This window comes from Vipera berus (assembly GCF_964194415.1).
Source record: "Vipera berus genome assembly, chromosome: 5".
NCBI lineage: Eukaryota > Metazoa > Chordata > Lepidosauria > Squamata > Viperidae > Vipera > Vipera berus.
This window is the reverse complement of record NC_138207.1, coordinates 83,028,323-83,050,392: the sequence shown is the minus strand read 5'-3', so window position 1 is coordinate 83,050,392 and position 22,070 is coordinate 83,028,323. Positions and strand designations below refer to the sequence as shown.

Sequence of the window (22,070 nt, the reverse complement as noted above, 5' to 3'; positions counted from 1 at the left end):
TTTTATCCCCTATCAGAGTCCTTAATGTGGGTGGCATTACGATCCTTTAATCCAACTTCATGATGACTAGTGAATAGTCCCAGAAAGAACGGGTAGGGATGAGATGAGGGCAATGTTGTGGGGCATGGCAAAAAGAAAGATATTGCCATGATATCTTTGCTCTGTGCTTAAGCATCGGCAGATAAAAGGCCTGCACTATTGATATTCTTTATTATGCTGATTATCTTTTGTCTAATATATTATTTCATAGAATCATTGGGCTGGAAAGGACCTTGGAGGATTTGGTCCACCCTCCTACCCAATGTAGGAGACTCTATTTCATCCTGGGTGAATGGTTGTCCAATCTTTTCTTGAAAACCTCTAGCAATAGATTACCCACAGCTTCTGGAGGCAAGCTGATTAATTGTTCTTTCAGGAAACTTCTCCTTAGCTCCAGGTTACATTTCTCTTTAATGAGCTTCTATCCATTGCTTCTTGTCTTGCCTTCTTGCTTTGGAGAATAAATTGACTCCCAATTTCTCTGTGACAGCCCCTCAAGTACTGGAAGACATTGCTGTTATCCCTAATCCATCTCTTCGATAGGCTAGACGTACCTAGTTCCCTTAATCATTCATTATAATGTTTGCCTCCAAATCTCTTCTCTTTTTTTGCTCTTCTCTGCACACTTTCTAGGATCTCAGACTCAGCATATTTATTTTTTTTGTATCATGGTGACCAGAACTGGATGCAAAATTCCAAGTGTGGCCTTACCAGTGCAGTATAAATTGATAACTATCATCTATTAAAGTTTCTATTCCTAGTAGCTATTAATGAATACAGTATACTAGTATCTATTAATGAACTATTTTGATTTTTAAGAAGAAATTGGGCAGTCATTTGCCTGTCATGGCACAGGGTCTTCTGCTTCAGCGGGGACTGGACTTAAAGACCTCCAAGGTCCCTTTTACCTCTGTTATTCTGATATGCTAACATGAATTTCTTTGAACTTTTAAGACCGTGTGCTCTTCTATGTACCTAAGAGCTCACTCTTAAGAAAAGGTGAGCAGAAGCAAGTGGAGTGACTTAACTATATTGTACATTTCTTGACTTCAAGGTGAGTAGAAAAGGATGGGTAGCATATAATGGGAGGATCAGATGACCGACCAAGAAGTATTTCAATTTTTGCTAATAGGAGGCAGTTTTCCAAAGTGGTGTATTGCAAGTAGGCATTTACAGTAATTTGCATTCTCTGCTGTGCTTTTACTGCTGTAGGAATGTTTCAGGAAGGAAGATGGACACATCAGAAGAAACTATCAGAAGAAATTCCCCAGGACTGGATAGGTCAGCATCCTCAGAGCATAAATTTATCGAGCTTCCACAAGATAAATGAATGATAAAATTATGCAGAATATCACTGGATCCTATCAACTATAAGTGGCATAATTCTTCCCCTTTAGATTTTCTAATGTGAAACATTGCTACTTTTTTTGGATAAGAAAGGACTAGAACGAGGCATTTCTACTTCTTTTGTTTGTGTGCAGAAATAGGTAGATAAATGTTGCTCAGAAGACATTGCATTAACTTTGCAAAGTGGGATCCTTGGAGAAAGGAGCAGACGGCTTCAATCCAGTGTTTCTCAACTTTGGCAACTTTTAAGATGTGTGGACTTCAATTCCCAGAACTGAATTCTGGAAGTTGAAAGTCCACACGTCTTAAAGTTGCCAAGGTTGAGAAACAGTGCCCCAACCTGCTCTGCAAAGGCCCTTGAATTCCCCCAAACTCTTATTAGTACTACTGATGGCTGGAAAATGGGAAGACTGGACTAAGGTGATATCTAAAATAATAATAATAATAATAATAATAATAATAATAATAATAATAATAATAATAATAATAATAATAATAATAATAACAATAACAACAACAACAACAACAACAACAACAACAACAACAACAACAAGAGCCTTGGTGGAGCAGTGGGCTAATGCCTCCTTAAGTAACACCAGCTGCCTGCAATTAGTGCAGGTTCGCGTCCCACCAGGCTCAAGGTTGACTCAGCCTTCCATCCTTCCGAGGTAGGTAAAATGAGGACCCAGATTGTTGGGGACAATTAAGCTGACTTTGTAATAATGCCGCTTGGGGTGTGTGTGAAAGCCCTAATAAGCAGGCATATACATAGAATGAAGGCTACTGCTAAGCTTGTAAGCCACCCTGAGTCTTCGGAGAAGGGCGGGATATAAATGGAATTAAAATTAAAAAAATTAAAAAAAAACAGTAGATACCTGGTTGATACCTAGGATGCTGGCAGCAACCCGTGTCAACCATTAGTGCCAGTCAATTTGAGTGTTCAGTTGACTGAGTTTCATGTTTTATGAATAAAAGTTTTATAATGATGATGATGATGATGGAAGGGATCTTGAAGGTCATCTAGTCCAACCCCCTGCTCAGGCAGGAAACCCTATATCCTTTTAGACAAATGGCTGTCCAGTCTTTTCTTAAAAACTTCCGGTGTTGGAGCATTCACAGCTTCTGGAGGCAGGTTGTTCCACCGATTATTTCTCCTTAGTTCTAGGTTGCTTCTCTCTTTGCTTAAGTTTCCATCCGTTGCTTCTTGTCCTGCCTTCAGGTGCTTTGGAGAATAGCCTGACTCCCTCTTCTTTGTGGCAACCCCTGAGATATTGGAACACTGCTATCATGTCACCCCTCATCCTTCTCTTCGTTAAACTACACATACCCAATTCCAGCAACCATTCCTTTTATGTTTTAGCTTCCAGTCCCCTATTTTCACATATAGAATCAGTATAATTTCTCTGAGTGCAATCTCAACCAATTTTGATTTTAGGGAAGGACAGATTAAAAAAAGCAGGATATGAAAGTAAAGCATTACAATGAATCCTTGAAGAAAACAAACTTCAGGTGCTGTAGCTTCCTAATTTTTGTGGGCTGCTGCCATTATTAAGCAAGTACGCGTCACAAGAACCAAGATTTAAGCTGCTTGAATGTCTCTAGAAAAATAGCTGTTCAAACTTGATAGTGTGCGTGTCCACATGTGTTGTCCCCAGCAGGCATTGCTTTTTCAAGAAAATGCATGAGAATTTTTTTTCCCTGCTCTCTCAGCATTACTAAACATGCATTGAAATCAAATGGAGTTCAGTTTTGAAAAACAGCATCAAATAAATGCAAGAAAGTTTAAAATACAATGAGCGTCATCCAAGAGACAACTTTTATGAGGCAAAAACATTAATTTATTACATTTTATCCATTAGCCTTTTTGCTTGCTTGGGTGGATATCTGTTGGAGATGCTGTAATACAGTAGTGGATTCCTCCACAGGGTAGGAGGATTGACTAGATGATCTCTGAGGTACCTTCCAACCTTCATATGCTATGAAACAAAAAATACTGCACTAGATAAACAGCACCAGCTCTTGACATATAGCTATGGTATATTATACCTACTCTCCAATAAGTATTTATGCAATACAAAGGATATTTTAACATTAACCAGAAATTACTAAATTAGGACATAGAGCAGGGATTGTATAAATACACTCAAAAGAAGCAGATTTCTTTAAAACAAACCTATGGAACCTGGCCATTTAATATTTTGAATTGTGTTAGGCACAGTGAAGAAATATCAAGTATGGTGTTGTGTATCAGGCAACTTAATAACAACAGTGTCCGAATAAGGCAAAATCTCCCATCAGTTTTGACATGACAGATGGTATCCTGTGTTCTTTCTGGCCATCAGCTGCAGAAATGGATCCTTTTGGATTGATCATGCCACAACTGTGTGTGTAGGAACTTGTATAGTCGATCCTTCTTGCCCACCCAGGTCTGTGAGATCAATTTAATTTTCAGCAACTTGGTGCATCCGCTTGGCCACCGCTGTAATTAAGGCTGCTCCTTTGCCACTTCCGTCTTCAGACAGCATAAAAGTTACATCACATTGTGGTGCCAGCTCCTCCACTGTTTCTCGCAAAATCCTAGAAAAGCTAAACGCAGAAAGAAGAAACACAAGCCAATTTTGACATATGCGATGTTTTGCACAGTCCAATTGCAAATGTAATTGTTTACATTGCAAAGACTGGAGAGAGGGGAACACAGACGTGCACAGGATACTCTGAATGTCTTGCAATGCTCCCAATCTAGCGAGGGCAAAATTTTACCCTGCGTGCCCAAGTTAAGAGGGCAACTTTTGCTCTCACATCAATTATAAAATATACAGGCAATTGTCGCTTTAATGACCACATTTGGGGCTGGTAATTCTGTTGCTAAGGGACATAGTAGTTAAGTAAGAGATCCTCTCACACTCCCAGAGTGGTTAAGTGAATCACCCACAGTCATTAAGCGAGACATCACATTACCACGATTTGAGATTTCTTCTCCACTGAATCTGCTTGTCAGAAGTTGGCTGTCAAGCACAGATATGGTGATCACCTGGTCACCCACTGGTTGCCCAGCACCAGAATCTCAATCACATGACCCCAGGGACGCTGCAATGGTTGTAAGCACATGGACTAGTCATAAGGTTACTTTGTCAGTCCCCTTGTGGCTTTAAACAGTTGCTAAACAGGGCAGCCATTAAGCGAGGCCTCCCTGCTTGTTCTTCATAAGAGCAAAGGATTTAAGAATGTTGAAGATGTAACTTTAGATGGCCTGCTTCTAAGCTCCTTCTCCGCTAACAGATGCAAAGAGGTGAGGTCTACACAAGGATTCCCTTCAACCTTCTCCTTTTTACCTCTTGCTCTGCCAGTCCTCGTTTAGAAGATTATTAATCACAGTGTCCACCTCCCTCTCCTTGTTCCTTTCTGATCTTTTACAAGGTTGTATGTAGCTACTCAAATACACATTCCTTATATATTTCCAGTAAATAAAACTTTTTGTTAAAATTACATTACAGGCCAGGCAGAGGGAAGAAGGGGTCCCCCCAGCTAAAAACATTTCCTGTTCCCCAATACAATGGAAATGCAGAATGTTAAAATGTTCTATAGACGGCACTTGCCACCAGCAAGATTAGCAAAAAAAAATTAAAACATGTCAGATAGATGTTGGAAATGTAAACACAAGTCAGGTACTCATTACCATGTTTGGTGGACATGTGCCAAAGCAAAGAAGTATTAGAAGAAAATACATACTTGGCTAGAAAAGATGTTGGGAAAACATGTAGATTTTAAATCTGAACTTTTTTTATTAGGTATAATGCCAGGAAAGTGTTGTGTAGTGGGTTCTAGAGAGTAGGAAGGACGCTAGGCCGATGAGTACAGCATAACAGCTCTTTATTAGGTGGAAGTGACTGTACTGGGGAATAGGAGCTACCTGCACTCCTTATATACCTGGCCAGGTACACAACCAACCAATCGGATTGAACCTCTGTTTCCCACCGAACCTGCTTCCCGCCAAAACAGTTACAGTTCAACGCCTCCTGGTGGTGACTCTTATACAAGTGCTTTAGTTGTTCCTAAAAGCCTAATAAATAACACCCCTTCCCCCTTAAGGATGAAACAATACACATATTACATTCATGACAACCAATCTTCCCAATGGACCTAGCCATCCGGCTTCCCTTATTTGCGCACATAGTCAGTGAGGTACGCGGGTGGCCTATGGGACCAAGATGAACGTCTTAGGGTTTCTTCCCCCATGTGGGCTGGCACCTTACTCGGCGTATCCTGGGAGTCCAAGTTCTTCTGACCTGGAGAGTCAGCAGGTAAGCTCTGGCCAACCGTTCCTGGTAGACCCACCCCATAGTCAGACCCTGTGGCAGGGTTAGCCCCACAGTCCTGGGAGGGTTGCTGTCCTGGTTGATCGGGGTTCTCCCGATGCAGCTCTGTGTCAACCTGGTCCTCCTCGGCCTCAGATGCAGTTGTTTGTTGGTGGTGCTGGTAGGGGGGATGTGAGCTAGCTTGTGTGCCAGCCTGAAAACTCAATGAGGGGTAATTCGCCCCGAGGTCACTTGGTGACCATTCTGGAACTCTTTTCCTTACTTGGTCTATGTGCCGTCTGACTTGACGACCCCCCTCCACCCCTACTATGTAAGATAAGGGCCCAGTTTTGTCAACCACCACCCCCAAAATCCACAAGTGTCCCAGACCGTAGTTCCTGGCCCAAACCAAGTCACCCGGGTGTAGTTCTCTTGGAGTTTTGGGTTGCGCAGCCTCAGAAGCCACTCTGTCGGGGTGAAGCCTGTCCAGTTTGGTGATGAGGCGTCTGCCCCAATGGAGTTCCGCAGGACTCTTCCCCGTGGCTGTGCATGGTGTGGTGTGTTGTGACATTGGTCCATTTCCATGCAGCTTTCTTATCTAGGAGTCTATGCAGGGGTTCAGCTATGGCTGCTTTGTGGGGTAGGAAGGAGTGGTAAAAGTTTAATAATCCCAGAAAGGCTTGCAGTTCTGCCTTGTTCTTGGGAGTGGGGGCCATCTTAATTGCCTTCACTTTGGATTCTGCGGGATGAATCCCACTGGCATCGCTCCTGAACCCCAAAAATTCTGTGGATGTAACCCCTATGCTGCATTTGTCTCTTTTTAGTTTGAGACCTGCAGAGCGAAACCTCTTTAAAACTGCCCTAAGTCTGTCTGCTAACACTTCCTCTGTTTTTCCAGCAATGAGGACATCATCAAAATAAGGGCATACACCTTGGATGCCCTTAAGTGTTCGCTCCATTACCTCCTGAAAAATTCCTGGCACTACACTTACTCCAAACTGCAGGCGGTTAACTCTGAAGGCTCCCTTATGAGTTACAATTGTTTGTGCTGCTGCTGTCTCCATGGTAAATGGCAGCTGCTGGTACACCTGCACGAGGTCTAGTTTAGCAAAGATGGCGCCGCCTTGGAGGGAAGCAAGAACGTGGCTGACCATGTGGACCTGGTAAGCATGCTGGTTTAGGGCCTTATTTAGGGTGCATTTGTAATCGGCGCAGATACGGATCTCCCTGTTAGCTTTGAGGGGGGTGACTATCAGGGTCTCCCACTCTCCCCCGTCTGTCACCTGCAGGACCCCCTGTTCTACTAGTTTGTCTAGCTCCTTTTCAATTTTGTGCTTGAATGCAAAGGGGACTCTCCTGGGTTTGATTCTAATGAGTAATACACTGGGGTCTAATTTAAATGAAATGGGGGGCCCTGTGTACCTTCCCAGCTTACTATAGAATACGTCTGCAAACTCTTTGCAGACAGATTCAATGTTGTTTCCCTGCAATCTGTGGATGCCAGATATTACGATGCTCAATGCCTCAAACCAGTCCAACCTGACTAAACTGGTCCTATGGCCTTCGACTACGATAACATCCAAGTGCCCCTGAAACCTCTTAAACTGCACGGAAAGGGTGGTCTCCCCCTTAACTTTTACTGGGGCATTTTGGAAATTGGTTAACATGATACTAGAGGGCCTCAATTTAACCCACTGCTTACTCCGGCCACAAACAAGTTTAAATGTCTCGTCAGAAATAATCAAGACTGCAGAGCCGGAGTCTAGCTCCATTTTACAAGGAATGCCTTGTAAATGGACTTCCAATTTTAGTTTGGGTTTAAGTGGCCGGCGGGCCCCGGTTCGGCAGATGGCCCTCCGGCTTTTGAAAAACCCCACACTTGTCGAGCTCCGGGCCCCAGTACCTTTCCCCAATGAGTTCTCCGATTGTCGCTTGGGTAGGCCCTCTTGGAAATGGCTATGGCAGACCGCTGCTATGTGGCCCAATTTTCCGCAGGCCCGACACGTGGCCGACCGGAACTTGCAGTTCATCAGCGGGTGGTTGCCTCCGCAACCTCCGCATTTCGGGGATGGAGCTGCCTTCTGCTGGCTCTCCCTGTGCTCGCATCGTCGATCCCGCTGTTCCGTTTTTTGCTGGATCTGGTCGATGTCGGTTTCTTCCTCGTCTGTGTGCTGGCCGTACATAGCGCCTTTGTAATTTATTGCTTCCTCTGGGCTGCTGGGCAGGGGAATCTGTACCACTTGCACCGAACCTCTGGCCGCCTCATCGGCCAAGATCTCATCTTGAGCAACTTGAAGAGTTATATCGGGCCTTGCGAAAAGCCTCTGTTGCAGTTGCTTATCTCTTAGGCTGCACAGCAGCCTGTCCCGAAGTCTCTCGTCCAGGTTGGAGAACTTGCAGAGGCGGGCAGCCTGTCGCAAGGCCGCAATAAACTCTGATGCAGATTTGCCCGGCTGTTGTACCCTCTGGTCAAACCGGAACCGCCAGGCCAGCTCAGACATTCGGGGCTTGAAATGCCCGTTCAGCTTTTGCGTGAGGTCTCTGTATGAGATGGTTTCGATCAGCATCGGTGCAAATAGGCTTTCGGCCAAATCGAATGTGGCAGGCCCGCTTATGCAAAGCAAGGTTGCCACTTTTAGGCTGTCCTCGGTGATTTGGTTCACCCGGAGATAGTTCTCGACTTGCCCCAGGTGTGATGGCCACCATTTAGGATGGCGGATGTCGAATTCTCTGGGCTGGCCGACCTTAGGCATCTTCTTCCTCTTGTTCTCGGCTCCTGCTCCGCCGACTCAGATGGTTGGTTCTGAGTATGTGTGGCTGCTAGCGTGGTGACTAGCTGGCCATAGAAGTGCGGGGGGAAAGATGCCTCTTTCCTCCAGCGCGCGAAGCCGTCCCCTTGTGAATTCAGCTCTTTAAGGCAAAGCAGGATCCCACCTTCATCGCCACTGTTGTGTAGTGGGTTCTGGAGAGTAGGAAGGACACCAGGCTGATGAGTACAGCATAACAGCTCTTTATTAGGTGGAAGTGACCATACTGGGGAATAGGGGCTACCTGCACTCCTTATATACCTGGCCAGTACCTGGCCAGGTACACAACCAACCATTTCTTTTTCCTTAATTTTTATACTTTATTTACTTTGTATTATTTTTTTTATCTTTGCATTTATAAACTTTAATAAGATTATTGTAAAAATATAAAATACAGTATAATAAATACTCAATGGACAATATTGAAAACTTCAAAAAAAATAGTAAGAAAGCTCGATAAATAAATTATTTAGCTGATTAAGCGATGCTAGAAAATTTCTTAAAGACTATTTTCAGGTGCATTAGTGAAGCAGAACACTTATAAAATATTCATGATAGCCTTCTAACAATGAAAACTGTATTTCTTTAACAATAAGAATTCTTAATGCTGCCTTTGGCATAGCAGAAGGCTTCCATTTTAGGGTTCTGATAGAGTACATATTCATGGAATTTTCCACTCATAAAAAGTACATGACAATTAATTTAAAAATTCTCTTTTTCAGGCAGATGGCAGATTTCTATATATTGAAACTGAGCAACAATCTGAATTTGAAGGGGAAAAAGAATTTGGAGAGTGGATGGTTGTGCCTGATTCTGTTATTATATTATAATATACTGGTATTATACTATAATAATAAAGCAGTATTCCTGGAATCTCTATGGGAGTATTTCTCAACCTCAGCAGTTTTTAAGATACATTTATTTGTATTTATATTTATTTGATTTATATACCGCCCTTCTCCCGAAGGACTCAGGGCGGTGTACAGGGCAATAAATATCAAAAATACAAGGTACAAAAGTTAAAAGAAAATTAAATAATTATGCCCAATGCAATATATAATTAAAATCAATATTAAAACCCCAAACCCAGCAGACCAGGCCAGCTTGTTCGAATAAATAAGTTTTCAGATCACGGTGGAAGGAGCGAAGGTCGGGAGCCATCCGGAGCTCAACCAGTAAGCGGTTCCAAAGGTCTGGCGCGCCCACAGAGAATGCCCTCCCCCTGGGGGTCACCAGTTGACATTCTCTGACTGGTGGCACCCTGAGGAGGACCTCTCTGTGGGAGCGCACTGGACGAAGGGAAGTTGACGCCGGCAGCAGGTGCTCCCATAGGTAATCCGGACCCATGCCATGTAGGGCTTTATAGGTCATCACCAGCACCTTGAATCTCACCTGGAGGGCAACTGGAAGCCAATGCAGCTCACGGAGCAGAGGTGTAACATGAGAGTATCAGGAGACCCCCAACACAACTTGTGCGGCTGCATTCTGCACCAGCTGAAGCCTCCGAGTGGTCCTCAAGGGCAGCCCCATGTAGAGAGCATTGCAGTAGTCTAAACGAGAGGTCACGAGCGCATGAGTGACCGTACGCAAGGCATCCCGGTCCAGATAGGGCCGCAACTGGCGCACCAGGCGAACCTGGGCGAAGGCCCCCCTAGTCACAGCTCCTATATGATCTTCTAAGGAGAGCTGTGAATCTAGGAGGACACCCAAGTTGCGAGCCCTATCTACGGGGGGCAATAACTCACCCCCCATAGCAAGAGGTGGAACAATCCGAATTTCCCGAGATGCTGGTACGCACAGCCACTCAGTCTTGTCAGGGTTGAGCCGAAGTCTGTTCCTCCCCATCCAGACCCGGACCGCCTCCAGGCAACGGGACATCACATCGAGGGCATCACTGGGGTGGTTTGGGGTCGAAATGAAAAGCTGGGTATCATCAGCATACTGATGATACCCAACTCCAAAACCACGAATGATCTCACCCAGAGGCTTCATATAGATGTTGAACAGGAGAGGTGAGAGGACCGACCCCTGAGGAACTCCACAAACGAGAGGCCTCGAGGTCGACCTCTGCCCCCCTGCCAACACCAACTGCGAACGTCCCAGAAGATAGGAGGAGAACCACTGAAATACAGTGCCTCCCACTCCCAGCCCCCTGAAGTGCCGCAGCAAGATACCATGGTCGATGGTATCAAAAGCTGCTGAGAGGTCTAATAGGACTAGGACAGAAGAACAACCCCTGTCCCGAGCCCGCCAGAGATCATTCACCAGAGCGACCAATGCCGTCTCCGTGCTGTGCCCGGGCCTGAAACCCAATTGGTACGGGTCCAGATAATCAGCTTCCTCCAGGAACAAAGGGAGCTGATGCGCCACCACGCTCTCAACAACCTTCACAAGAAAGCGAAGGTTGGAGACCGGACGAAAGTTGTTTAATACAGCTGGGTCCAGGGCAGGCTTCTTAAGGAGGGGTCTCACCACCGCCTCCTTCAGGGCGGCGGGAAAACTACCCTCACTCAAGGAAGCAGTTATCACTGCCTGGATCCAGCAGGCATGGACATCAAACTGGCTGGGGAATTCTGGGAATTGAATTCCCCACATCTTACAGTTTTTGAGGCTGAGGAACACTGCTCTGCGGTGTCTGCTCCTTGAACTGGAGGGCTGAGGCTGATTAGATGGTCTTCTTCAAGATCGGTACAATTAAAGGCAACTTAGGTCTGGCGCCATCACAAACTGCAGCCAGCCTGAAGGTCGTGTTATGAGGACACAGCAGAAAATCATTTGTGCTGTGGTTAAGCGCCAGTGGGTCTCACTACTATAAGTACAGATAGTGTCTGACTTAAAACAGTTCATTTAGTAATTGTTCAAAGTTACAGCAGCACTGAAACAAGTGACTTATGACCATTTTTCACACTTAACGACCATTGCAACATCTCTTCTGGTCTTGTGATCAAAATTCAAACGCTTGGCAACTGACTCGTATTTATGACGGGTGCGGTGTCCCCAGGGTGATGTGATCAACTTTGGCAACCTTCTGACAAGCCAAGTCAATGGGGAAGCCAGATTCACTTAACAACTGTGTTACAAACTTAACAGCTGCAGTGATTCACTTAACCACTGTGAAAAGAAATGTAATAAAATGGGGCAAAACTCACTTAACAAATGCCTCACTTAACAACAAAAATTTGGGGGTAGTAAGTCTATCTGTAGTCTAAATAGGGAATAACAGGGAGGCATGAAGGGGGATAGAAATGGAGAATCCTTTGAAAGAAAAGTTGTCTCATTCTTTGCATAGGAACATTTCTTATTTACTTGCAGGTTCTACTTACTCTTCTCTTAATGCAAAAATGTGAGATCAGTGGGTTGCAGCATGAAAGAGGGTTTGGTCCATTTTATTCCCATCCACTAAGCTGAATATTTCATTATTCCTTTGCTAGCCTCAAAAAAGGGACGCGGTGGCTCAGTGGGTTAGGACGCTGAGCTTGTCGATCAGAAGGTCGGCAGTTTGGCGGGTCGAATCCCGAGTGCCGCGTAGCAGAGTGTGCGCCTGTTACTCATCCCAGCTTCTGCCAACCTAGCAGTTCGAAAGCACGTAAAAATGCAAGTAGAAAAATAGGGACCACTACGGTGGGAAGGTAACAGCGTTGCCTTTGGCGTCTAGTCATGCCGGCCACATGACCACGGAGACGTCCTCGGACAAGCACTGGCTCTTTGGCTTTGAAATGGAGATGAGCACCGGCCCCTAGAGTTGGAAACGACTAGCACGCATGTGCGGGGGAAACTTTACCTTTACCTAGCCTCAAAAAACAAATCCCTACAACCAAAGAGATGCTTAAATACTCACTGTGGATGGAGCTTGTATAAGGTACCGTCCACTCCAATGGTAGTTTTGAGGCGCTCCACTTTCCGGTTATCACGTATCTTCTCAACAACAGCAGCCAATCCTGCTCCGCAGAGCTGGGCAGCTCTTTTTGAAACACAACCACACACTTCTTTCACAATGATGCTGTCATCACAAGTCCCATCCAGCCCGAGTTGTTGCAGGATTCTTCTCACTTGCAGCAGGGCAAGGCGATCACTGTGCTCAGCCAAAATGGAACAGACCCTTTTTGATTACTCAAAACAGTACTGCTTAGAAAGAGCTAGAAAGCTGCATTTCTGCTTTTTAAGAAATATTTTGCTGGTACGTTGGCTCCTTAGCACTATATTCCTCCCACCTATGACTATGGTACCTTTTTAAACAGGATTTAGAACGATTAATCATGTGCCATCAAGTTATTTATGACACCTAGCAACCACATAGACCAGGGGTTTTCCAACTTGGCCCTTTTATGACGTGTGGACTTTAACTACCAGAATTCCTCAGCCAGCGTGTCTGGCTGAGGAATTCTGGAAGTTTACCGTAAGTCCACACGTCATAAAAGGGCCAAGTTGGAAGACCTCTGACATAGACAGACATTCTCCATGATTTAAGAGGGCACTTTGTCTGAATATTAAATGCTACTCTTACCTTATGTCACAACACCCTGAAATACAACCCAAAATAATTTTTGAAAGGTTTAAGATGACATTGCCATCACCAGCAGAAGAAAATCTCCTTGTCCAGATATTCCTGTATGAGGGCTCCCAGGAGCCACAGAAAGCTAAAACCTGGAGGGCTATAGATTTAAACTCCATTGCAGAACAGTCTGTCTGTCTGTCTGTCTGTCTGTCTCACTCTCTCTCTCTCTCCCCCTCCCCCTCTCTCATAATATATTAGATGATAGATGATTTGATAGATGAGAGAGAGAGAGAGAGAGAGAGAGAGAGAGAGAGAGAGAGAGAGAGAGAGAGAGAGAGAAACTTCAAGGAAGCTCATGTATTCATCAGAAATCACTGTCAATTCAAGAGCCTTTTCCCCCAAATTCAAGTCAGATCCAACTTCTGGTGACCACCTGGACAGGTCAATGCAATTTTGTAGGGAACATCTGCGGAAATAGGTTTCCTACAGCTAAGAAAGTGACTGATCCAAAATCACCCCATAGACTTCTACAAGTAAGGCAGGACTAGAACTCATATTTTCCTGCTCCTACTCCAACAGCTTAACCATTAGACCTGTAAGCGAAGGACAGGCAGAGCCTTGGGGGGAGTCAAGAGAGGACTCAGCTTGAAGTTGTTACGTTCCCACAAGAGGTCTCAGTCCGTTAACTCTTATCTAGTGCCAATTTATTGCTGACCACTAGTTGAGTAGATTTTGGTGTATAGACATGAGCAAGAAACTTAACGTGTAGTCTTGATTCTTTGTGTCTGAGAAAACCAGACTGGCTCTCATAACTGAGTCTTTACCTTTTATATAAGAATATAAATAAATCATGAATCCCATTCAGCTGTTTGTTGTCTCCTATGTGGTAGAGAAGTAGAAGACAGGAAATGGAGAGAAAACGCTGTTTGTGCAACAACAAATCGTACCTTTCAATCTGAGACAAGTATTTTGTTTCAAATATTCCTCTTCTTCTCAGAGATTCTGAAATCTGGCCTCTGAACAGAAGTCCTCTCTTTGTAAGGTCTATCAAGATCTGTCTCACTATTTCACCCAAATACATTCCACTGGTCATTTTCTCATATCTATTTAACACCAAAGAAAAAATATCTGGATTTGAATAACACCAAGCAGATTGTTCATTATTGCTATGCACAAATGGCCCTTCAAGTAGAGAGTGTAATAAAGCTTTCCCTAATCTTGTTTTCTCCAGTGTAGAATTGTTAACATTTCAGAACAACCAAAGGACATTTCTCAAACAAAGAATTGGTCAAGGATGTTTAATCTTACCTACTGCTATATTTAATATTTTAATAGCAATACTTTAATATTGCTAGTGTTATTTAACCCACAGATGGTCCTTGATTTACAACCATTTGTTTATTGACCACTTAAAGTTACAACAGCTTGGAAAAATATGACTTATGAGCAGTCGTCACACAATTGTCACAGCATTCCCGCAGTCCTGGGATCACAAGGTCATGTGATTGCAGCTGGCTTCCGACAATCAGAATCAACGAAGAAGCCGGATTCACTTAACAAAACTGTGATTCATGTCATAACACTGTGAGTCACTTAATGACCATGGCAAAAAAAAAGGTCGTAAAATCAGGCACGACTCTCTGAACCTTGCTTAGCAATGGAGATTCTAGTCCCATTTGTGATCATAAGTCAAGGGCTACCTGTATTTTCATTAGACAATATGGAATTATTATGAAAATTATTATTGTATATGTAATACAATGAGATTCATTACTATGTTGCAGATTACTATACTCAAGAGATTCTGTACTATTTTATTCTAACATGAATTTTTGGAGAATTTTTAAAATTATATTTCAAAATAAAATGTACTCCACATTGTAAATGAGAGGGCAGCCATTAACATAAGACAAGGATTTTAATTACAGCATGTTTGTTCAGGGATGTCCAGGCTGGGGGCAAAATAGTCAGAGTGACCCAAGTTGTCTCAAGACACAAACCCCACCCCTTCTTTTTGCCCGTTGCTACATCACAACCCATCGTACATCACAAAAAAGAATGACACTGCAACACTTCTTTTATCAGTGAGACCTTGCAAGTGCCATTGTGATTGTTGTTACATTTTTGTAATGCTGTAAGCAACATTAGATGCATTGATGCAATATCCACTTTAAGGATGTTAGCTCACAATATACCTTTTAGTCTTCCTGGTTGTTGTTGTTTTCTTTATTATGGCTTTGAATAAAAAAACAAAACTGTGATTCTCCTTCTTCCTCTCCAATATCCTGAAACTCATCTGAGCATTAACTCCAAACTTCCAGCTGGAGAAGACAGATTATATTTCTAATATTTTGCATTGCCTGCTCTACAGCAGAAGACACTGAGTTCCAAAGAAAACCCATAATGTTGACTGTGGCACCACAACATCTACCCTTACTTTTGCTTCCCAGGATTCAGAGACCCCGAGTCCACCTCTTTATCGTATTTTGTCCTGAAATTATCAATGCAGCCATTGTCACCAAATCCTCCCCACTCTGTGTTGATGCACATTCTGCCTGCATCTCCTTCTATAATTTCTATGTGCTTCATTTCTTCCATATAGCACACGTTACTGCCTGTCCCTGAAAGACAGAAAGAAAAAGAGGATTTAAAAGAGCAAAATGTTCTTGAGAGTTTGGAAAAAATTCAGGGAAGAGCAACTAAGATGATCAAAGGCCTGGAGACCAAAACATATGAAAAATGGCTGCGGAACTTGGGTTTGGCTAGTCTAAAGAAAAGAAGAAATAGGGGAGACATGACAGCAGTATTCCAGTATTTGAGGGGATGTCACAAGGCAGAGGGGATCAGGTTGTTCACCAGAGCACCAGAGGGAAGGACGAGAAACAATAGTTGGAAACTGATCAAAGAGAGAAGCAACCTGGAATTAAGGAGAAACTTCCTGACTGTGAGGACAATCAACCAGTGGAACAGCTTGCCTCCAGAAATCGTGGGCGCTCCATCTCTGGAAATTTTTAAGAAGAAACTGGACAATCACCTGTCTGAGATTATATAGGTTTATTTATTTATTTATTTATTTATTTATTTATTTATTTATTTATTTATTTATTTATTTATTTATTTATTTATTTATTTGATATACCGACATATTCCCGAAGGACTCAGGGCGGTTTACAGGGCGAATTAAAACAATACAAATAAATACAATTAAAATAGAATGAAATTAAAACTAGCCCACAATTAAAACAAATTAAAATTTAAAGTTAAATTCAAAACCCCTCAGTCCAGGCCAGAAAGATCAAATAACCATGTTTTCAGGTCCCGGCGAAACGAGCAAAGGTCCGGGGCAGTCCGAAGTTCTACCGGCAGTTCATTCCATAGGGCAGGCGCGCCCACAGAGAATGCCCTCCCCCTTGGAATCACCCGCCGGCATTCCCTAACCGGTGGAACCCTAAGGAGGCCCTCCCTGTGGGAATGCACAGGACGATGGGAGGCTGATGCTGGCAGCAGGTGCTCCCTGAGATAATCCGGACCCATGCCATTTAGGGTTTATAGGTCATCACCAGCACCTTGAAGTAGGTTCTCCTACTTGAGCAGGGGACTGGATTAGAAGACCTCCAAAGTCCCTTCCAGCCTATTCTATTCTATTCTATTCTATTCTATTCTATTCTATTCTATTCTATTCTATTCTATTCTATTCTATTCTATTCTATTCTATTCTATTCTATTCTATTCTTCTCCATGGAGGTTCAAATGTAGGAGATGGAAAACCATAGCTGCAGAACACAAAATAGTAACTGTTCTAACGGTTACTATAGAAAGAGTCAGGGTACATTATTGGGCTGAAAAAATCCAGACAATCTTAAGATAATATCAGCAAGATCAGAAAATTCTAATTCAGTCTTTTTCAACCCTTGTCAACTTTAAGATGTGTGAACGTCAGCTCCCAGAATTCCTCAGTGCTTCAACCAATTTTAAAAATGTGTGTATATACATATACATATACGAGATGATACCTCTCACCTACCAGCCATTTGGAAACCCGCCTTGATTGACAGACGAGTCCCAACCACCAAGAATGATACCAGACCCAAACTCATGATAACATCACATGACATCACCACCACACAACCATTCAAAAAGCAAATCCGAACCCACAATGATAACGACGCACAACCACAAAACAGAAACCTAACTACAGCTGCAACATCAGCCACTTTAAACCCCTCCAAACCACACAATAAGCAAACTGACACCCACTACAAAAACATGGCACCACCACAAACACGAAGCCGAACAAAAGCAGCACAACTCACCAGCTCAGGTCTAAGGCTGGCAGCTGAGACCAGCCCATCCACTCAAAACACACCCCCACCCAATCAGAACACACACCCCATTCAAAACACACTCCCACCCAATCAGAACACACCTAATCCCCTACCCAATCAGAGCACACCTCTACCCACAGAACACATCCCCTCTGGCAGTTTAAAAAAGAGGAACAAACAGCCACTACCACATGCTTCTCCCAGAAGAAGGAAGCTGAAGCCACCAGCCTGAGGATGACGGATGGGATTCCGTCAAAACGTTGCTCTTACACCTTCAATTCTACGTGGGAAAAAACCCGTAAAGGGGGACTGATATAGCTATTTAAAGCTTCTTTGCTCTCATCAGTCAGCCCCACCCTTCTGAAATTCGAACCTGGGCTGCTTTGCATGTTAGGCAGTTGTTTTAACCTCTAGGCCACAGGCTCTTTCTCACTTTATCAGCTGCATTAGGGAAGGAAGAGACAAGGGGAGGAGATATGTCTTGAGTGTTTTGAGCACCTCATCGGCCCAACAATTGTCGCAGTTGCGACGCTGCCTGTGGATGGCCCTAGTTTGGGCTGATACAGGCAAAAGATTTCGCCCATATTTGGGCCGACGAGGTGCTCAATATATATGATGTAAAAAGGAAAAGTATAAGCCAAAGCCAGGCCAAATCAACATCTGTGTACCATTTTCTTCTTTTGTAGCCATCAGTGAAAATTAGCACCATCCCAATTATCTACTGTACCTTCCTGCTGCTCAGGGATATTAAAACACAAATGCATAAACCTATGGTATTGTCTGCTATACATTTCTCTCGTTTTACCTGCAATGAGGCCAATTTCACAATGTGGATCTTCATAACCGCACGTCATCATTGTCCCAACAGTGTCATTTACCACCGCTACGATATCCAAATCAAACTCCTGAAAGAAAAATTGAGTGAGGGGTAGCCAGTGTTGTAATGTAGCATGCCTTAGCACGCTGGCTGAGGAATTCTGGGAGTTGAAGTCCACAAGTCATAAAAGGGGCAAGTTTGTAGGCCCCTGCTTTAGGGTTATATGTACTTGCAAAAATGCTCCACCTAAGAATGACCTAATTTGAATAATCATTTAAATCACTGGTTGGACACTTGCATTCTTCTGCCTTACTGTATTTCACTTTAGCAATCGGTAAACAAAAGTGTGCATAACATTGAAACAGCCCCTGAAAAATCTCACCAGTTATAAATGTAAAACAAGTTCAGTTCAACACATACTGGTTATAATTGCAAAGCCAGCTGGAGAAACACATTCCAGCCTTAACCTCTCCACTCTTGGCTAACCAGTTTTGATGGAGCAAGTGTGAAAAAGATGCACAACTCACTCTGGCTAAGCTTCCTCTTATCATGGGGCTCCACCGCTGAGCAAAACCACTCTTGACCTTCTACATTAGGGGATTTCAAACTTGGCCCTTTTATGACTTGTGGACTTCAACTCCCAGAATTCCTCACCCACTGTGCCTGGCTGAGGAATTCTGGGAGTTGAAGTCCACAACCCATAAAAGGGCCAAGTTTGAAGACCCCTGTTCTACATCAGTGTTATTCAAACCTGGCAACTTTAAGATGCGTGGGCTTCAAATTCCACAATTTTCCACCAGCCTGGGGAATTCTGGGAGTTGAGGTCCACTCATCTTAAAAGTTGCCAAATGTGAAAAACACTGTTCTACATCAACAATGGTTCATATAAAGCAAAGTGAGCAGCTTGTTACCTGATAGCTGCATAGGGATTTTGGGAGGAAAAAAAACTCCGCATGTTTACAAATCTTTGGGGCCAATGCTGGCTTAAACCTCAAGACGGTGGAAAAAGGGGTTGTTTTATTTTAAAATAATTGTGTAATAAACTTGTATAAATCATTTGCATAATGAGAAGGAAATCTGAATTTTTAGATTACTTTGGCTGGGTTCTCAGCAACCTGTTATATATTTTTATCGTTACTGCCAATTCCCAGTTATCCTTTTGGTCAAAAGTTTGGAAGTGTGCTGGACTAGTATGTAACCATCTGGCCAGAGCATATACTTAAGAACTGTGTTAGAGTATTTAGCATTTACAGGGTTAATGTTGTATCATTAAGAGAAATGTATGTGAGAACATTTAGCATTTAAAGGGTTAAATGCTATTTCCTTAAGAGATGGCTTCTGAAAAATGTAGTCTAGTTCTTAGTAAATCCTATAGTTCAGACATGTCAAACACAAGGCCTGGGGGCCGGATCCGGCCCACGAAGTGGTTTCATGTGGCCCATGAAGCCATCCTGGAAACAGTGAGGGAACAGCCCCCACTGCCTTGGCCCTGGCCCAGAGACCCTCCTTCTGCCAAAGACCCTCAGATCTGTCCAACTCCTGCCCAGGCCCCCATAGGCACCCTTGATGCGAACAATGTAGAGCTGGCCATGTCCACCCAGTAGGCCATGCCCACCCTGGCCATACCCACCTAGCCCCCTGAGGGCAACCGCAGTGCTGATGCGGCCCTCAAAGAAATTGAGTTTGACACCCCTGCTATAGTTTATCTAGAATAGTGGGAGGAGTTTCAAAGTTTATTACAGGACATCCTGTTATGTGCCAGGTTGTAAAAGCCTTTGTCTAGTTAACCACATGAATCCAAGCAACGAGGCTTCTTCACTCCGTACAAACATGGGGTGAATCTACCTTTATTTTTTTTACTATGATGGATCCATGAATTAGAAATGCTTTATAATTCTGATCCAGTAGCATAAACTCTGCAGAATGGTTTTAAACAGAAATTTATTGATCAGGAATCCTAGGCAGACTTACATTTGCTGTTAGGTTCATCTGTTCACAAGCATATCTGTCCATTTTAGCAATGTAAAAAAAATAAAGGTAGATTTACCCCATGTTCGTACGGAGCGAAGAAGCCTCATTGCTTGGATTCATGTGGTTCATTAGACAAAGGCTTTTACAACCTGGCACATAACAGGATGTCCTACAATAAACTTTGAAACTCCTCCCACTATTCTAGATAAGCTATAGCCGTGGTGGCGAACCGATGGCAAATTCTTAAAGAGTTTCTCCTGAATCATTTTTAAAGTGTAAAAGACCCCATGACTTCTACATTTACCTTAATAATTCTGAATGAAATCAATAGGAAGATTGCAGTAAATAGTGGCTTCTGCTCAACCCTGGTGGGAGGGATCTAGCTCAAAAGAGATGTAGGATACTTACATTTCTCCGTTTTATCGCTTCCCTTAGCAAGTCAACAACATCTTCCCCTTCGCAATTGGTTGCCTTGAAACCTTTTGTCCACCCAACAAGAGCACCCTGGAAAATAAAAGTAGTAATACAAAAAAGACAATTAAAAAAGTCTTTACTGAAGAGGAGAGAAAAGAATTGGTTCACCCAAACTCAAAACTGGCTTTACATTTTTAGGAAAGACTCATTTCAAACTACATTTTCAAAGAATGTTTAAATCAGGGGTATCCAACCAGTGGCAATCTTAAAACCCATGGACTTCAACTCCCAGAATTCCTCAGCCAGCCTGGCTCACTAGGGAATTCTGGGAGTTAAAATCCACGAGTTAAAGTTGCTAAGGTTGGACACCCTTGATTTAAATAATGTCCAAATTTACCTTCTGATAGAGAATGCTACTTCTTGGAAGAGAGAGCAGGAGGAGGATGCTGTTCCAACTTTCTATTATTTATTTATTTATTTATTTATTTATTCGGTTTATATACCGCCCTACTCCCAAAGGACTCAAGGCGTTTTACAAGGCAAAATTTAAAAACAATACAATATAAAATTAAAATAAAATAAAATTAAGTCTAGCCGCAAAAAATGATGATGTTGAAATTGACTTTTTGCACAGAACAAAGAATAGAATAATATAGAATAGTATAATAACTTTATTATTAGACCAATTTTTAGAAACTAGTCTAGCAAACGACACTAAACCTGTGTTTAAAAATAGACCCAGCGTTCTTTCAAAAGAGTGCCAAGCCCATCTTTATAAGAAGCCCACCTAGACCTGATAAATGTTTTGGAAAGCAATGATCAGGTTTTTTTTATCTGTAGATGCTTCTCCACCAGCTAATGGAGTTTCCTGCAGCCAAAGCTGAAATAACATGAAGGGCAAAGCCTAGTAACCACTAGCCATTGAAAACTGCACAAATCCTACCTAAAGCATGTGACTGTGGCAGGAATTGTGGCAGGAGGAGAGGGAGAACGTGAAAAGTGGAACAGTTGAGGATGACTTTAAGTTCAACCCAAAGTATAAGTAGTTCTTAACTCATGATCATAATTGGGGCTGGAACCTATGCCACTTAGTAGTGCAGTGATTAGGTGAATGGGTGCCCAATTTTACACTTTTTGCTGCAATGAATCTGGCTTTTCCCACTGACTTTGCTCATCGGAATCCCCCTGGGAAGGTTGCAAAATGGTGATCACGTGATCCTGGGATGCTGCATCTCTAATACATACATGTTGGTTGCCAAATGCCCAAAATGCAGTCCCAAGACTGCAGGGACACTGTCCTAAGTGCAAGCATCAATCATAAGCCACTGTTTTCAGCACTATTGTAACTTCAAATGGACGCTGAATGAATGGTCATAAATCAGGCACTACCTGTATAGGCTTGGGGATGGGCAAAGGCAGGATTCTGAGAATATGGGAGACAAGGTTGATTCCCAGGGCATGCCCATGCTGTGCTCAGGAAGACATGGGTCATCAGTTCCCACATAAGCCTGCCTTATTCAAACAAAAATCAAATAAGAATGCCTGTTACCCTCATACACT

At 43.2% G+C, this 22,070-nt stretch overlaps 1 protein-coding gene and 1 long non-coding RNA gene across 4 annotated transcripts in view; one reads left to right on the top strand and one right to left on the bottom strand.

The window, feature by feature from the left end:
- The first annotated feature begins 994 nt into the window (after positions 1-994).
- Positions 995-9,376, top strand: LOC308668972. Its single transcript, XR_014026637.1, has 4 exons — positions 995-1,093; positions 1,252-1,320; positions 6,580-6,844; positions 9,211-9,376. It is a non-coding gene; the product is annotated as an uncharacterized lncRNA (long non-coding RNA).
- Positions 3,189-22,070, bottom strand: part of LOC308668967 (hexokinase HKDC1-like) — a 62,191-nt gene continuing 43,309 nt past the window's right edge. For all 3 annotated transcript variants that reach the window (XM_081329309.1, XM_081329307.1, XM_081329308.1), the window contains 6 exons: positions 20,505-20,600; positions 18,114-18,213; positions 15,421-15,604; positions 13,931-14,086; positions 12,327-12,560; positions 3,189-3,972 (listed from right to left, as the gene is read on the bottom strand). In XM_081329309.1, coding sequence (XP_081185435.1) covers positions 3,828-3,972; positions 12,327-12,560; positions 13,931-14,086; positions 15,421-15,604; positions 18,114-18,213; positions 20,505-20,600 — 915 coding nt within the window. In that variant the 3' untranslated portion in view covers positions 3,189-3,827. The remainder of the gene's footprint in view (positions 3,973-12,326; positions 12,561-13,930; positions 14,087-15,420; positions 15,605-18,113; positions 18,214-20,504; positions 20,601-22,070) is intronic.